At 35.8% G+C, this 17,086-nt stretch overlaps 2 protein-coding genes and 1 long non-coding RNA gene across 3 annotated transcripts; all 3 read left to right on the forward strand.

The window, feature by feature from the left end:
* Positions 1 to 483: 483 nt before the first annotated feature.
* On the forward strand, positions 484 to 1,924 carry LOC113039137 (folylpolyglutamate synthase, mitochondrial-like). Its single transcript, XM_026197037.1, has 4 exons — positions 484 to 587; positions 690 to 756; positions 1,490 to 1,704; positions 1,892 to 1,924. Exons 1-4 carry the CDS (start codon positions 570 to 572, stop codon positions 1,922 to 1,924), a joined length of 333 nt encoding a protein of 110 aa, XP_026052822.1. The 5' UTR covers positions 484 to 569.
* A 1,795-nt stretch (positions 1,925 to 3,719) lies between these two features.
* On the forward strand, positions 3,720 to 9,463 carry LOC113039021 (cyclin-dependent kinase 9-like). Its single transcript, XM_026196887.1, has 8 exons — positions 3,720 to 3,821; positions 4,613 to 4,726; positions 5,625 to 5,706; positions 5,818 to 5,908; positions 6,362 to 6,528; positions 6,665 to 6,836; positions 6,916 to 7,064; positions 8,567 to 9,463. The coding sequence occupies exons 1-8, from the start codon at positions 3,781 to 3,783 to the stop codon at positions 8,930 to 8,932; spliced, it is 1,182 nt and encodes a 393-aa protein (XP_026052672.1). The 5' UTR covers positions 3,720 to 3,780; the 3' UTR covers positions 8,933 to 9,463.
* Positions 9,464 to 11,255: 1,792 nt separating this feature from the next.
* Positions 11,256 to 15,056, forward strand: LOC113039022 (uncharacterized). The gene is made up of 4 exons (XR_003274849.1): positions 11,256 to 11,438; positions 12,756 to 12,925; positions 13,700 to 13,888; positions 14,003 to 15,056. It is a non-coding gene; the product is annotated as an uncharacterized LOC113039022 (long non-coding RNA).
* The last annotated feature ends 2,030 nt before the right edge of the window (positions 15,057 to 17,086 follow it).

A 17,086-nucleotide genomic window follows, 5' to 3' on the forward strand; every position in this document is an offset into this window, starting at 1 on the left:
AACATTACATTTGAACACTGATGTCACATGTACTATGTTAAACGATGTCTTTACTACCTTTCTGGTACGCAAACGTTTCATCCATGTCGCTTTAGTTGTATTGTCAGTGCAGGGTCAGAGAGCTCTTGGATTTCATTAAAAGTATATTCATTGTTTTTAGAAGATGGTACAACATGAAGGTGAGTAATTAATGTCAGAGTTTTTAATTTTTGGGTGAGCTATCCTTTACCGCAAAGTCATGGGTTCCCTTCCCAGAGAAGCTGTGAACTGATAAAATACATGCATGCAATTAACACTGATGTACTGTGTAGGTCCTTTTTAGATAAAAGCATCTGCTTGATGCAACTGTGTAAATGTAAATAAGAAACCAAAACGATCTGTTTTCTAAAATATGATTGTAACTTTAAAACTGAGAGGTATAAACGCAAATCTAAAGAGGTTGTAGAAACTTGAGAATACAGACAGACAGTGTTTAATTTGTGTTGGTGTTTAATGCTCTGTGTGTTTGTAGGGGTTCAGTGGTGAGGGTGCTCTTATTCAACGCTACAGGAGAGAGAGACTGTGCTGCTATGCTCAAACTGCTCGTAGTGAGTTATTTCACAGTTTTTAATCATATTAATCTGCACTAAGCCAACCAGACTCATGTTTGTTTGTATTAATAGCATTTTAACGCTTGTTCTTTGTTGTAGCCCTGTCTTTTTGATTTCGCCGTGTTCTGTCCGAACATCACAGAAGCCATAGCGACCTGTAATGCAGGTAAGAGACGCTTCCCGCCGTCATCCTGTGTAAGAGATCCAGACGCAGAAGATGATATGAGATCTAGTCAATCAATAAGAGGTGAAGATAGATGTTTTGAGTGGTTCAGGACCAAATCTTTTGGTGATCCCAGTTTTAAGATGTCTTAAGTGTGCTGAACTTGGCAACATTTTATGGATGAATTTAACTTTTAGAATGAAGATCATTGAAGGCTTTTTAGAGTTTTCCTTTATAGATGTATTGGCCAATATTACTACCAAATCAGGCTATCCGGAGAAGAATTGCAATGAGAGAGTATATATAAAAAAATTTATGTTATGTAATTTTATATAATATAATTTCATAAATAAATGCTTTTATTTGAATTAATTTATGAAAATGTAATTCAAGTTTAAATTAAATGATACCCGAATTACATGATTAGGAATAATTTTGTTTTATTCAATATTGAAACATTGATTAAATATTTCAGGAAACTCATTTGAAATGTGCTTTCATATCCAGTATTTCTAAGGGTTTCTTGCTTTTTGGTGAATCGAGCAAAAATTAACATCAGACTATTAGAAAGATCTCCCTTGAGCTGTTACGTTGAGTTTTGTGAAATTCCTTGATAATTTTACATGAAGATTGTTTCAGATAAATCACTTGAAAGATTATATTTTGGTTAGAATGATGCATTACAAGTAGGTTTTTTTTGCATTCTGCATCTTAATAACACACTCTGTCCCTTCAGACCAACAGAACTTTAATGTTTCTGTGGAGAACATGCTCACACGTTGCCTGGACAACCAGCAGAGCTGGCGCGTTCTGAATGGCCAGGGGGAGAAACCAGAGGCGGAGCTTCTGATCGGAGGCGGTTTGCCATTGGTGGCAGAAAGACAGAGCCACACACTGGTGTTTCCCTGCATCCTCAGCGCTCTGCAGTGGATCAGTCAGGAAGAAGACTCGGTACTGTTCTGACCCAACAAATGTGTCATACCGGTTAAACCTAGCATAAACGCCAAAGCCGCTGCGCTACGAAGGCTGTGAACATACACGTCCTCATCACAAGGTAGTTTACACCTGGTGGGAGGGGGCTTTAAAACACCTGGACCCTGCTTTAAACTTCATAACGTACATATGCATGTGTCTGCAGTGCCAGACATCAAGCCAAACACCCAGTGCCTGAACCCTCTGTCCCAGCACTCAGAGGAGTAGTTTCACCCAAAAAAAGTTTACTCACCCTCAGACCGTTTAAGATGTCGAGGAATTGTTCATTCATCAGAACAGATTTAAAAGAAATTCATCACTTGCTCACCAATGGATCATCTGCAGTGAATGGGTGCCGTCAGAATGAGTGTCCAAATAGCTGATAAAAACATCACAACACAGTTAAGGTTTTTTGACTGAAACAACTTTTTGAAAAGCAGAAAGCAGTATTATGGACCCGTGTTTTAAATGAAATCAACGGTTTAAAAGCAAAGATGTCTTTATTATGGTGGATTTGTTTCATATAATCATGGCATCTTTTTCTTCACAAGATGTTAACTGATGGACTGGAGTGGTGTGGATTATTGTTATGTTTTTATCAGCTGTTTGGACTCTCATTCTGACGGCACCCATTCACTGCAGAGGATCCATTGCTAAACAAGTGATGTAATGCTAAATAGATTCTCCAAATCTGATTAATAAACAAACTCGGTTACATTTGAGATGGCCTGAGGGCAAGTACACTGTCAGCTAGTTTTAATTTTTGGGTGAAATATCCCTTCAACAGATCACTGTTTTACTGTAAAATTCACAGCAAATCATGGATTAAATCTTTTCTTCTTGAATCCATCCATTTTTCCTCATGAAGAGCATTGGACCAGTTTATGTAAAAAGCACATAAATCCATATCTACTTGAGCTGTTTATGTTTACTTTATTGGGATACTTTAATTTGAAGTACTTAAAGTGCATTCAGTTCATTTTCTGTCTAATCTTTTTTTATTATTTGACACTACAGTTTTGATGTTTTAACCTGATCTTTCCATTCATGAAATAGAAAGTCAGGTTGCTTGTTCATCAGTGTTAATGTTTTTGTTTTTTATAGCGCTGAAATAATTGTGCCATATATAATACACAGTTCTCAAATTATATAATATTAATGTGTCACTTCTTAAGCAAAATTATGTTCAAATTGTGTCAACACTGTGGTTCTACATTTACATTTTATATTCATGCCCTTTGTGCTAATGTTAAATATACGCAAATAAATATTAAAAAAGCCAACATAAATGTAAGTTCTATATTTTTACTCTTTATTTTCTTCTTGTCTTTTTCTTTTTTAAATAAATGCATGGCTATGCCCACATCTGTTTATAGTGAATAAAAATGTTAAGTGTTTTGTGTGTGTGTATACATCAGAGGTCTGGATGTGTAAAAAAAAAAAAAAAATGGACTGTCAAATATGACTAATGTTTTGAATTTTAATGTAATTTTTTTGTAGCATTTTATGTACTATAGTAAACAGGAGAGTGTATAATCTATTTTCTAATGCAACCTGGATTTTGAATATGAGAACTTGGTTTTGGGCTAATTTTGTTATATATATGACAGACTGGATAATTATAACAACAATGTGACTGAATATTAATTTTGATCAATAAAGATCATACCACTCTTGTCTTAAAGTGTCATAGAGTCCTATTAAAAGTCTTAATGTACTGTATATACCAGGTGTAAAATGAATACAAATTCAAAGTTGTTTGTGTCTATATTGCATTAATTTTTATTATATATAATAATAATATTTATTTTATTTTTCTTATACAATGTCCAATTTCTATCCATCTCATATCCTATCTCATATTGAGATATGAGTCTAGGTATTGTTCTGCCGGATAAAATACGTTTTATCAAAATAAGTTTAAATCTACAATTAAAAAAATAAACACATTTGACTAGAGTATCTTCATGTGATAATCGCGGATCCTTCAGGTGGCGCTAGAGGTTTTCTTGACGTGGTTGAATCCGTCCTGCGGACCGCAGAGGAACAGCAAGGATGCAACGCGACAAAACCGGAAGCTCCGGCGGTGGGGATAAGTACGAATATTTTAACAATAATCTATCTTTTATCAGTCATTTGAAATATTAAAAACTGTATTATGTTTATCTTTAACATGTCAAGCACACATCTGTACCGTTTAAATATAGTTGGTGTTTTAAATAACGGTGTAAAGCTGATATTTGCGCGTGTGGGTTTGGTGTTTGTCTTTGTCGAGGGCCGAGAGAAGAACACGAAACCACCCACACAGACAAAACAGCGTCTTATAAGACGAACTAGTGTGTATTTAAAACAGAAATTTGCCAAAATGCGTCTGTACGAGTGTTGTTGTTATTATATTAAGCTCAATGTAAGAACATCTTACGGTGGTAAGGAGTGTTTAAAAACAAATGTGACCTTGGATTACAAAACCATTAGGGTCAATTTTTTTAAATTGAGATGTATATATCATCAGAAATTTGGATAAATAAGCTTTCAGTTGATGTATGGTTTGTTAGGACAGTAGGAAAATATGAAACTGAAATCTGGAATCAAAAAATATCTAAATAATGAGAAAATCGCCTTTAAAGTTGTCGAAATGAAGTCCTTAGCTATGCATCTTCCTAATCACAAATATATTTATGGTAGGAGATTTACTAAATATCTTCATGGAACACGATCTTTACTTAATGTCCTAATGATTTTTGGCATAAAAGAAAAATGTATCCTTTTGACCCATACAAAGTATTGTTAGTTATTTCTAAAATATATATATATATATAAATTCCTGTGCTACTTATGACTGGTTTTGTGGTCCAGGGTCTCATATGTGTATGTTGTGTGTGTTCAGGCCGGACCGAGAGACCGCCATCATGTCTAAATACTATGATGGGGTCGAGTTTCCCTTCTGTGATGAATTCTCAAAATATGAGAAGCTGGCGAAGATCGGCCAGGGCACCTTCGGGTGAGTAAACCTAAGTGACGCTTGTTTAGGTAAATAAACTGTAATATACATTTGATCTGTTTATTACTGTTGTAATCCACTGTCAGGAAGACAATGGCTGTTGTGTCTATAGGGGTCATTGTCATTAAAGGAATAGTTCAGCCAAAAATGAGTATTTGCCCACAGTTGGTTCATCCTCAGGCTATCCAAGAGTGTAGATGGGTTTGTTTCTTCATCAGATTTGGAGAAATGTAGCATTGCATCACTTGCTCACCAATAGATCCTCTGCAGTGAATGGGTGCCGTCAGAATGAGAGTCCAAATAGCTGATAAAAACAACACAATAATCCACAAATTATTCACACCCCTCCAGACCATCAGGTAATGTCTTGTGAAGTAAAAATATCCTTGTTTGTAATTAACTAATTCATCATTAAGATGTATTTAACTTCAAACGATTGCTTAAAAATGTCTAGGTCTAAGTCTCCAGTCAAAAAAAAGTCTATGCACAGATCAAGCACCATATGTTGGTGGATTTAGATTTTTTTTAAATGGAGGAAGAGTTATTATGGATTATGGACTCATAGTATGTTAAAAGTTATGTTAAAAGGCCACAATGGATTTGTTTTCTGCAAATTAAAACCTAACATTTTTACTTCACTGGACTAATAACTAATGGACTGGAGTCATGTGGATTATTATGATGTTTTTATCAGTGATGCAATAATACATTTCTTCAAATCCTGTTTCGATGAAGATAAATGACCTGTGACTCTTAAGACTGAGGAAATATTAAGCAAATTGTAATTTTGGGGTGAACTGTTTCTTTTGCTATATTTTGGATTGGAAGTACCCAAAGTGATTTCTGGCTGGATTAGCCATGAGGTTGAGTGATTCACTTGTGTGTTTTCTCTCTGTAGGGAGGTGTTCAAGGCCAAACACAGACAGACGGGGAAGAAGGTGGCTTTAAAGAAAGTACTTATGGAGAATGAGAAAGAAGGGGTGAGAACATGTAGCATCTGTCCTGAACAGAAATCAAGTGATACACTAATTGGACTCTTGATTTAAAAGCAGATGTCTCACATTTAAGCGTCTTTGTGTTCTTCTCCTCAGTTTCCTATCACAGCTCTGAGGGAAATCAAGATCTTGCAGCTGCTCAAACATGAGAATGTGGTGAACCTCATTGAGATCTGCAGGACAAAAGGTGAGGATGACCTACACAATCCGTATTTAATTTGAATCTTCCCATGGTGTGTGTGTGTGTGTGTGTGTGTGTCTGCTGTCATGAAATGCATGGCATGGCTGTTTTTTTGACATGCAAATGGGGCTTTACAACCGTTAATGTCTTTATGTCCACATTCTCGCGGTCATAGACAAACTGGAAATATAAAGGAATTTTTAAATTGTGAATTTTAGACCCGAAAAAGTCATTGAAATTAGTAAAAATTTTAAAAGTCAAAGACATTCTGCTGAAATATCATCAGCTAGACAATCATAATAATCATTACAATCATAGTAATCATGTAAATTCATTGTTCAAAAAGTGTTGGGTCCGTGTAACTAATAGACAATGTGTTAAATTACATGACGTCTTGCTTTTGACATGAGGATTATGGATTATTATAACAGTTTATTTTTCTCCTCTCTTCCTCTCCAGCCACTCAGTTTAACCGTTATAAGGGCAGCATCTATCTAGTGTTTGATTTCTGTGAGCACGACCTCGCTGGACTGCTGAGCAACGCTAATGTTAAATTCACTCTGGCTGAGATCAAGAAGGTGATGCAGATGCTGCTGAACGGACTTTACTACATACACAGAAACAAGGTAAGATAGTGTGATGCTTACTGCTTGCCTGCTAGCATTCACAGATTATCTGATGTTAACGTGACTAAGAAACGACCCTGGGCTGTCTCTGTGATGCTTCCAGTCTCAGACTGAGTGTTTGGTGTGTTTGTGTCAGATCCTCCACAGAGACATGAAAGCGGCCAATGTTCTGATCACCAGAGAAGGCGTTCTGAAGCTGGCTGATTTTGGATTGGCCAGAGCCTTCAGTTTGGCTAAGAACAGTCAGGGGAACCGCTACACTAACCGGGTCGTCACACTGTGGTACCGTCCACCTGAACTGCTGCTGGGTAAGTGAAATACATCTTAAACACTTGCAGTGGGATATAATGATTGGGTTTTCACTGTGAGTATTTGTTGTTTTGTCAGGTGAGAGAGACTACGGGCCTCCCATAGATCTGTGGGGTGGAGGGTGTATCATGGCAGAGATGTGGACCAGGAGCCCCATCATGCAGGGCAACACAGAACAGCACCAGCTCACCCTCATCAGCCAGCTGTGTGGCTCTGTTACTCCTGAGGTAACACACACACAACTGGGCTTTAGACCTCTTTACACATGGTTTATACATCTACTTTGGGTGGTCAGATCACAAATGTTGTTTTAAATGTTTGCATGTTCAAATGTGTCTAAGGGTGTTTTCAAACCTGCCTCATTTAGTTGGGTTGAATTGTTCCAGAGTTCGTTTCTCCCTTTGGTGCGGTTCGTTTGAGCAGGTGTGAAAGCAGCAATCGCACTCGGGTGTGCGCACCAAAGGGGGACCAAACAAGCGTACCGAGACCTGCTTGAAGAGGTGGTCTCGGTACACTTGCAAACAAACTCTGGAGCGGTTTGTTTGTGGTGAGAACGTGATCCGACCTCGAACAGACCCAACTGCAAAAAGTACTGATAATATTTGGACTAAACCAGCTGCCATAGTCAGCTGCGCTGTGCACTATGAGATGAGGAAGTGTTTGTTGACAGTATGCACTTTGGCATGGCAGCCCGTGGACAAACTTGGAGTAGTGAGGAGGTGCGGAGCCTCATAGAAATTTGGTCAGATGACCATGAGCATGTCAGAGTTAAGAAGAATTAATGCACGTCTCCGCTTGAAGTTACGAGCGATTCCCGCTCGCCGTTTGCACTGCAGTGCATTAGAACGTTGTTTTCAAGCTGCATCCGCGCTTCATTATAGAAATGTATTGTTTGCATATTGTGGTGTATACACTCAATGTAATAGATTATGGCCAGGGACAAAACCAGCCCGCGCAGTCGTCTCTCCATAGTTGTGTTGTCTCCATGTTGTTTGCTGGCTTTCCCTCTTATGTTGGGATTTTCCCGCACGTAAATTCTGACCAATCAAAAAGCAGTTTAGGAAATACGTCATGGCCAATGAGTGATGTGGATGTTGTCATGTGTCTGCATTTTGGTTCGTTTCAACTGGTTCGGACCAAAACAATCAGTGTGGTGTGAAAAGGAACCAAAAAAGTTGAAAAATGCTACAATGTATAATTGTTTGCCCTTGGTTCAGACCAAATGAATCGAACTAGAGATGTGAAAGCACCCTAAAGTGTCTACTTCTGATCTGTTTCTGTCAAATTAATATAAGGAAGAGCTAAAATTGCATTATTATACAAATACATCCTAGTTTTTTTTTTTTTTTTTATAACTACAAAAAGAAAAAATATGAAACTGGGAATTTCTGTTTTTTTTTTACTTAAATTTATCATGAAATGAATACAAAAACATGAATATGAAGCTTAAGCCTGTTTGCATATTTCACAAAATGAGTACAAAAAGCATAAATATGAAACTTGAATTCATGTTCTGTATTCATTTGAATTAATGTATATATTTAACAACAACAAAAAATCATAGTAAAAATCATAAATATAGAACTTAAATTCAAGTTGGCTTTTTAAATATTTATTTAAAATAATGTTTATTTGCATATTTAATAAAACAAAAATCATAAATGTAAAACTAGAATCCATGTTTCATATTAAAGTTTTATTCATGCATCTGTATTGTGTGCTGTCTCAGGTTTGGCCCGGTGTGGATAAGAAGTATGAGCTGTATCAGAAGATGGAGCTTCCTAAGGGTCAGAAGCGTAAGGTGAAGGACAGACTGAAGGCTTATGTGAAAGACCCGTACGCTCTGGACCTCATCGACAGACTGCTGGTTCTGGATCCGGCTCAGAGAATAGACAGCGACGACGCTCTCAACCACGACTTCTTCTGGTCCGACCCCATGCCCTCTGACCTCAAAAACATGCTCTCCACACACAACACCTCCATGTTTGAGTACCTGGCGCCGCCACGCAGGAGAGGTCACATGCCCCAGCAGCCAGCCAATCAGAACAGAAACCCTGCCACCACCAGCCAATCAGAGTTCGAAAGGGTTTTTTGATTCATCCAGCCAGCTGCTGACAAAATATAAGACATTTTCACGTATATCTTGAGTTATTGTTTCATCACAGTGTTGTGTTGGTCATCAGTAGAGCAGGCAGACACAGTTCCTGTTGTTTAGTGTTAACATCTAGATTACAAAAAATACTGATCATTGATGAGATGAGTTCAGTTTATATGAATTACTGAATCCATACTGAGCTGATCCAGAAAAACAGCATGAGTTTATTGTGCTGCCAGTGAACTGTGGGAGAAAAAATAATAAGTGTGCGTTATGTTTTCAGACAGATTCAGTGTAGTGTTGGAGATAAGTCTGCTTTTCCCATTGAAAATACTTCTGAAAATATGTTTAGTCTGAGAGAGCCATTAACCGTTATTTAAACACCTGCTAATCATCATTTCAGATGATATTGTTCATTTAGTTTTTTTAAAGGATGTTTTTATTTGTAAGATCATGTGTTTGTGTTGGGATATTGGTGTACAAGTTACTTGTAAGTAAATTACACTAATAAATCCTTCCACGTTTACCAACCTTGTTTTGTGATTTCTGGAGATAACTGATTCTGTTTCAACACCTAAAATAAATGTGTGGTTGGCTCTGGATGAAATATCACCCACAAATAAACCCAGTTGTGTATGTTCATAAGAATTTACAACTTGCTGGCAATAAAGACTTAAAGTCAAGGTTAAACAAATCCGTACTTTGTAGTCCGTATTTAAACCTGCTCAAGTTCCCCTAATCTGCTGATTATTGGGTTAAGAAGTCAGACTTTTAGCTTTAATCAACTTAGAAAAAGGAACTTAATATTATATTGAATCCTAATTTAAGTTATTAATAACTGATGTGCTCAAACTTTTAGAAATTGCGACCATCTTGAAATAAATAGAGGACAGTGACAAACTAAATTTACTGAAGCCTTTCAGTGTTGCTGTGATTGTCATATTTGTTGTTAAAAGCATCAAGAACTCAGACCAAACTTACAAAACAAATGGAAATATTTTTTAGAAACACTGTTTCAAAAAACAAACATTTAAATACTATTAAATATTAGTGCTTGTGTTATGTGTTTAAGTATAAACAAATCCTTCACACATAATTAACTTAATTAATTAATGAATGTAATATAATGATTTAATTAATTGTTTTCTTTCGAGCTCACAATAAAAACCAGCAGACAAAAGTAGAGTTATCAGTCAGAAGGTGGATTTAATTCTATCGTAAGCTCATTTTGTTCTTTTTAAGGTATTAAAATGCTGATTTTTTTTACACATTTTTAAAACGATATGGCCATCTGAGTTAAATTTATCATTTGTTTAACACACAACATCTAAACCTGGATTCTTTATGTTTATTGTAAAATTAATGAGATTTCATGTAACCTGATAACTGCAATTAGTAATGGTCTATATGGGTACATAAAACAATCTTTGTGGCGCATAGTCGTTATTTTAAAGCAGTGTGATATGTCTATGGATATAATGAACTTTCCTTTAGTAAGGTAACGTGGTTATTTTTGCAAAGTCTATGGGGGCAACATAGGCATTTATTGAAAGCATTTGATGGACGGTGAGTATTTAAAAAAAAAATCTTTATGATGTTTACAATAGATGAATACAGTGCAAATTGGGAACTCCAAAATGAAAAAATAAATAAATAAATAAAAAAGTCTGGGTTCAAATTTGATAAACAAATCTGGACTGCTGAGCGAATCACTGGTACAACTCTCCCTTCCCTCCAAGAACTGTACTCATCTAGAGTGAGCAAAAGAGCTGGCAAAATCATTCTGGACCCCTTGCACCCAGCAAACTCCCTTTTTGAACTGTTGTTGTCTGGTCAGTTCTACAGAGCACAGAGCAGCAGGACAGCGCTGCATACAGGGGCTGTTCCAAGCTGATGCAGGGCCCGGTGCGAGGTAGGGTAAGGACAGCCATGCAGGTATACAAATAGTTTTTTCCCTCAGTTATTCCATTTTATGAACATTTCACTTGGTAATATGTAATATACAACCCTATTTGTAAATGTTTTTATTTAACAGACATAAGCCTCTTTTTTTTTTTTTCTTTTTTTTACATTTCCTTGCATTTGTACATAACACCTGTTCACACAAATACTATATATTTACTTAGTATCTGTTTACTTTCTTGTATATTTTTTGTATATTATTTCCTTTTTACTTACCCTATTTTTTTTTTTTTTAGTTATCTATGTTTTGACCCTGTCACTGTGTGTGCTGTGGAAGCTTTTGTCACCAAAAAGATTCCTTGTATGTGTAAACGTAGCAGGACAGGTCTTTCTGGTTCTGATACTGATGTTCATTTTCTGAAACGTCACCAGTAGACGCAGCGTGATTTATTTACCGTGTAAGAACCAGTAACACGGCAATAGCGCCCAGAGCCTGGTTGTTTACACACAAAGGTCCGCCAATTAATACTTTCACGAAGAGCTGGAGCTCTGTAAGTCTTACAGGAAACGTCGTCCAGTAAACAGCTCTCACACGGCAGTGACGGTGAGTAGACGACGATATAATTCTCAGAGGTTGTCGTTTCTCTGATCTTCTCGCAATTTATATTCTTTTGAGGTATGTACAATATTATGCGCGAATTTAATTTCACCATATCAAGTTTTTTTTTTTTTTCATTTCTGTGCCCTTTAAGGCAATTATTTGCTCAAGAATACTGTCAAAATTGTATATTGTAAAATAAATAAATGTAAAAAGATACAATTTAAATAACTTTTCTATTTAAATATATTTTTATTTATTATTTTAAGTGGCAGCGGTCTTGTTTTGAACCTGTAGGTCTAGGCTTGTTGTGATGAACAGGTGTGTGACCGGTGTTACCGGTTTTAAGCCATGATGACGTCATGTTACATCACGTTCCCACAGTTACACTGTCCCCACTGTCGTTTTGATTTGTTTAAAGTATTCGTTTTTTCTTAAATATTTATTTGAATTACACTATATTACACTATAATTAAGAACTGAACGCAGCTATGGTTCGTGCCAAGAGACAGTCACATGATCACAGATCATAATCGCGTCGTCTCTTCTCCCTGTGCTGCGTCTCATTAAAAAGGACACATTGGCCCCATCGAATGAGGATGGACAATTGACAGCCAACCTGAAAGCTGGCATCATATTTATTTTAGACGAGAAATATGAAGCTCTGCCAGAAGCAAGCCTCAGTTTAAGCGCAAGACAACATTCCTAGACCCGCGCTACCGGGTTTTTTTTAGACTGACTTGTCATTTATGTAGGCTAAGGTAATTTTTTTCTTATTCGTTTATTGGCTTAAAATTATTGGCTAAGCAGTAAACGACATGGTTCTTATTTGTTTGTGTCCACAATCTGCCGATTTTAATTTTTTTCAGCATGCATGGTGGTATTTTTATTCGTTATGTTAATAAAAGGTCTGTTATTTAAAAAAAAAAAAAAAAAAAAAAAAAAAAAAAAAAAAAAAAAAATATATATATATATATATATATATATATATATATATATATATATATATATATATATATATATATATGTCTATTCAAGCAATTGCCACCAATTCGAAAGTTAAAGTATAACGCGCACGCATTTATAAGCTATTTAAAAGCGAGGAAAAGTTACTTGAAAGAATTCATTAATACAATTTTTACATTTCTGAACTTTAATATCTGTTTCTTGAGTGTCCTTACCTGTAGACTGGTATTCGAATCAATATAATAACAGAAAATGAATCACATTTATTTAGCAGACATCATATGTTTTTACTTTCAGTTTTAGTGTTATAATGGTAAGATTTCAGTCTGTGTGTTTGTTTATTTCATCTCAAAACAGGTTGTAGCTACCGGTAACCATATTGCTTGTTTAACATCAACACATCTTGCTGTATGCTCTTCGTTTGAGAGGCTCCATGGCATCTGTTGGGTGGAAATGTTTCAAATCTCTGAAATATCTCAGAGAGATAAAGTATCTGGCGAAAGCTCAGCAAAAGGGATTAATGGATGGTGAGTGTATTTATAAGATGTTTTTTTTTTTTTTTTTTACTATTTTTGGTGTTTGGAATAGATTAGAACAGTGCTGAATTTGGTATGAAGTAAATGTTGAGAGTTCTCACATGATATACCAAGACTCGCATGATTAAACTGCTGTATGTGCTGTAACTGGAATTTGTGTTAATGCAAAATGGTGGCTTAAGCAGAAGTAGATTGAAACCTTGGAGCTCATTTCCTTTTTACAGTTTAGTGTTCAAGGTCGACTGAATTTCTTTTTTCTTTTTTTACTTCTGGAACCCAACTGTTTCACTCTATATAGATATCCAAAAGTCTATCTTCAAAACTTAAAATCTCTTCAATCTGTTTTTGTCCATATTTAAAACTGTTTTGCTATGCTTATCTGCTATTGTATTTGAGATTGAGAACATAACCTGCCCTATAACCTTATGTACTTCATAAATCTATAATTTAAATATCTCAGTTTTATAGAAAATGTTATATTGTGTTGAGACCCATGGGATATGAGAAATATTTTAGGATATTATACAACTGTATCATGCTGCTTCAGATTTTTTAATTGTATAAATTGGCTGTATAAGTCCTTTAATTTAAATAAAATCAAGTTTAAAATGGTATAACTGAAAAAAACGAAGCTGAAATTGGTTTAATTAATTAGAATAGTTAAATTAACATATGTTGCCATGCTTTTCCTTTTACAGTGTAAACAAAAAACATACTCAGTTGCTGCATTATTGCTAAATTTGATGTAATATTTATTTAAAACAGAAAAATGTCAAATGGACATTTTGAGGAAAGGTGAGGAGAGCATAAAGTCCAGCATACAGCATTCTGAGCATCAGAAAAGTGTGAACGATAATAGGATACAGATGGAGAACAAACAGAAAGAGTCACAGTTAAGAGCAATTAATACTCTGAAACTTAGATGCAACAGCATGGAGAAACTGAAACCAGATTGTAAGTATTTTATTACATTAACCCTTATTGATGAATTCATGACAAAAAGTTTTTTCCAACCTCATCATTAGTGAAAATTATAATCGTAAATAATCTGTTTTCTTTTGCTTTCAGATTTTAGGCCTTTCTCATTTTTCTTAGAACTTTCAAGCACGTGACATGGGTTTGTTCACCATCTTAAGCAACGTTTGTAGCCTTCATTGCTACACGCTTGGGAGGCGCTCTTTTGTCCCTGTGTTAAACACACAACATTTCTATTCAACTTTCATTTCATTATCAATCCCAGAAAGCAGGCTCACACAATGAATGTTTTATTTTTATGTTTATATTAGATGTCCTTTATGCCACTGTATTTGTTTGTACTTATTGCTCTTTATATAAACTATTAATTATATGCACTTAATATAAGTGCTGAGCTATTGATTTTATGAAGTATCTCATGTGAAGCCTCACATCATATGAAACTAAAGTGTTTTTGTTGGTTGCTCTGGTATCTTAATTCAGATTTATTTAAACAGAATAGAAATAAATATTTAACACAAGAAACATAACAGTAAAATAAAAATATACATACCTGTATATTCTATAACCCTACCCCTAAACTTTCTGCATTTTTACATACATCATTCTGTATGAATTATAAGCTTGTTTCCTCATAGGGACTTATGGGAAATTTTTCCCATAAGGTTAGAATTTACTGGTGTTACTTGTGGGGACATTTGGTCCCCATTAATACCAGTACACAAATACACACATCCTCTGAATATGCATTTTATTTTCTATGTTTAAACTGTGACTGTACATAGTAACCTACAAGGGGTGTATCAACTGTACCAGCTTGTGTATTTCTTCAAATACTATGTTAACCTTTTAACGTTCATGTTAGAAAATGTGTCCATGTTTATTACAATTTGAGTAGTTTGTGTGTAAATGTGACATTTTACCTATTTTCATAACACTGCACAACTAAACGGCATGTGACCCAATAGGACACCGATCTGGGTATGTGATACACTGTCTCAACCGTACCCCACTGACAATCTCAAAAAAGACCTTGCATGGCACAATGTCATCAGAGACGGACGGGGAGTGAAATATGGCCCTGGATTTTCTCCAAAATAAGCCCACCAAAACCATCAATTTGTAACCATTAAAACAATTAAATAATGGTATCATGTTATGTGTTTTTTGGGACATATTACATTATGATTTAATGGTTTTAACAAAAGCCACTAACAGAAGGAGACCAATTAACAGTAGAGAACTACAGGCATCATTACAGTTTCCATTAGTTTCATTATAACAAGTAAAACCATTACAAATTATGTAATGGTTTCTATTTTTTTTAATCTCTGTAGGAAATTGAAATAAATGTATTATTGTATTAACTAAAATATTTGAAATCAATAGAAAAAGAGAAGAATGCAAAATGTATAATATGACAATAATAAGCATAACCCTAGAATCCAGAAACCTGAAACAACAGAATTCTTCAATTTGAGCATTCACCTCTCTCTCTCTCTCTCTCTCTCTCGCTCTGTGTGTGTGTGTGTGTGTGTGTGTCATGTTAATCAGGATTTAAGAGCTTTATAAAGACCTTTAAGACCTGCACTTCACATTTCAGCCTTTAAACTATTTTAAAACTATTTTAGCTTTTTGTCAAACCACTGGTTCACATTTAAAAATATGTAGCAAAAATAGCAGAGGGCTTATTGAAAAAGCTAATTAATCATTGAACTTGGTAAAAAGATAATCTGTTTACCAACTTGACTGGAAAATGCTGTTTTAATGGTCAGTTTTCCATTTTTTATTTGCTAATCTTATTGTATGTTCACATTAGAGTGCACGTCCTATTGATAGACTGTATAAAAACCATAGACAGTAAAAGAAATGGACACAGGACCCCATTGGAACTCAACTGAGACAATTGAAGCCCATTTTTAGCGTTTTTAGCACTTCCGTTTCTGACGCGCAGACTCAAACGAAGCTTGACGACGTCAGCAAACTGTCTGCCAGATGTAAATCTTCTAGTAGCTGTGCGTGCAAACTGCCATCGTTAATCTTGCAGAGACGGCGAGCTTGAGCGGGGAGTGCTTTGGCGTGAGTGAGCAGGAGTAAGTATTCTGATTAATTATTTTTTATAGTATTTTAAAATGTAACGCCAGTACGCCATATTAAGTTAATTGCCTGCGAGCTTCTCCTCCTGTCTGTACGGTAATGCGACAGAGAGACGAGTGGTTATGACGCAATCGTTAGCCTATTTTTTACAAAAACTGTTTCTACGGGGCCATAATGTAACATAGAAGGTAATGGAGCCCTTTATACATTGTCGTGTATCTTTAGAAATAAATAATGGACAAACAGAGTCTTTAAACGCCTCAGATGTAAAGATATTCGCTGTCAAAGTGACGCCAAAATGAATGGGAGTCAATGGGAATGCTAACGCAAGTGAAGTTCTGCTACAAGATGTCGGCACGCAGCCGACTTCAACTTCCGGTCGACTTCCTTGCCGCCTGGTTTTTTAGCACTTCCGTTTCTGATGCGCAGACTCATTCTGAGTCCCAATTCGCATACTATCCATCCTAAATAGTATGCAAAACTAGAATTAGTACGTCCCAAATCGTAGTATGTTGAAAAGAGTATTCCAAAGATACCCGGATGGTCTACTATTTCCAGTTAGAATTCAAAGTGCAGATCAATGCACACTCCAAGTGCTTATATTGCCCACAACCCATTGTGTGCGGGAGGGAGGAGCTTTGCGATGGCTTTGCGGTGGTGTAAACATGGCAGCCGGATGTAGCAGCGAAAAAAAAAGATGAAAAAAAAGATGGGAATAGTAAATAAAAATTTTATTGGACATAAAGAATGAATGAAACGTTAACAGTTGTGGTGTGCGTAACTAGGCAACCACGGTGTCGTTCACGTTGCATGACGTCATCGAAGTATGTCACAGAACGTGCATACTCTTTTGCTACACACTCAAAAGTATGTACTTTTTCCTCACAAAAAAAGTACATACTTTTAGGTCGTATAGTAGGCGAATTGGGACTCAGCGTAAAACTAAGCTTGATGACGTCAGCAACCTGTCTGACATGCTGAGTCCCAATACGCATACTATCCGTCCTAAATAGTATGGGAAACTAGAATTAGTACGTCCCAAATCGTAGTATGTTGAAAATAGTATTCCAAAGATACCCG

Source organism: Carassius auratus, chromosome 21 (genome assembly GCF_003368295.1).
Source record: "Carassius auratus strain Wakin chromosome 21, ASM336829v1, whole genome shotgun sequence".
Classification (NCBI taxonomy): domain Eukaryota; kingdom Metazoa; phylum Chordata; class Actinopteri; order Cypriniformes; family Cyprinidae; genus Carassius; species Carassius auratus.

Excerpts from the sequence above, each read along its gene's own strand:
- LOC113039021 (XM_026196887.1), top strand. The coding sequence starts at position 3,781 with ATGCAACGCGACAAAACCGGAAGCTCCGGCGGTGGGGATAA. Across the intron at positions 4,727-5,624 it reads ATCGGCCAGGGCACCTTCGG|GGAGGTGTTCAAGGCCAAAC; the intron begins GTGAGTAAACCT and ends TTCTCTCTGTAG. Across the intron at positions 5,707-5,817 it reads TGGAGAATGAGAAAGAAGGG|TTTCCTATCACAGCTCTGAG; the intron begins GTGAGAACATGT and ends TCTTCTCCTCAG.
- LOC113039137 (XM_026197037.1), top strand. Across the intron at positions 757-1,489 it reads CATAGCGACCTGTAATGCAG|ACCAACAGAACTTTAATGTT; the intron begins GTAAGAGACGCT and ends CTGTCCCTTCAG. Across the intron at positions 1,705-1,891 it reads TCAGTCAGGAAGAAGACTCG|TGCCAGACATCAAGCCAAAC; the intron begins GTACTGTTCTGA and ends ATGTGTCTGCAG.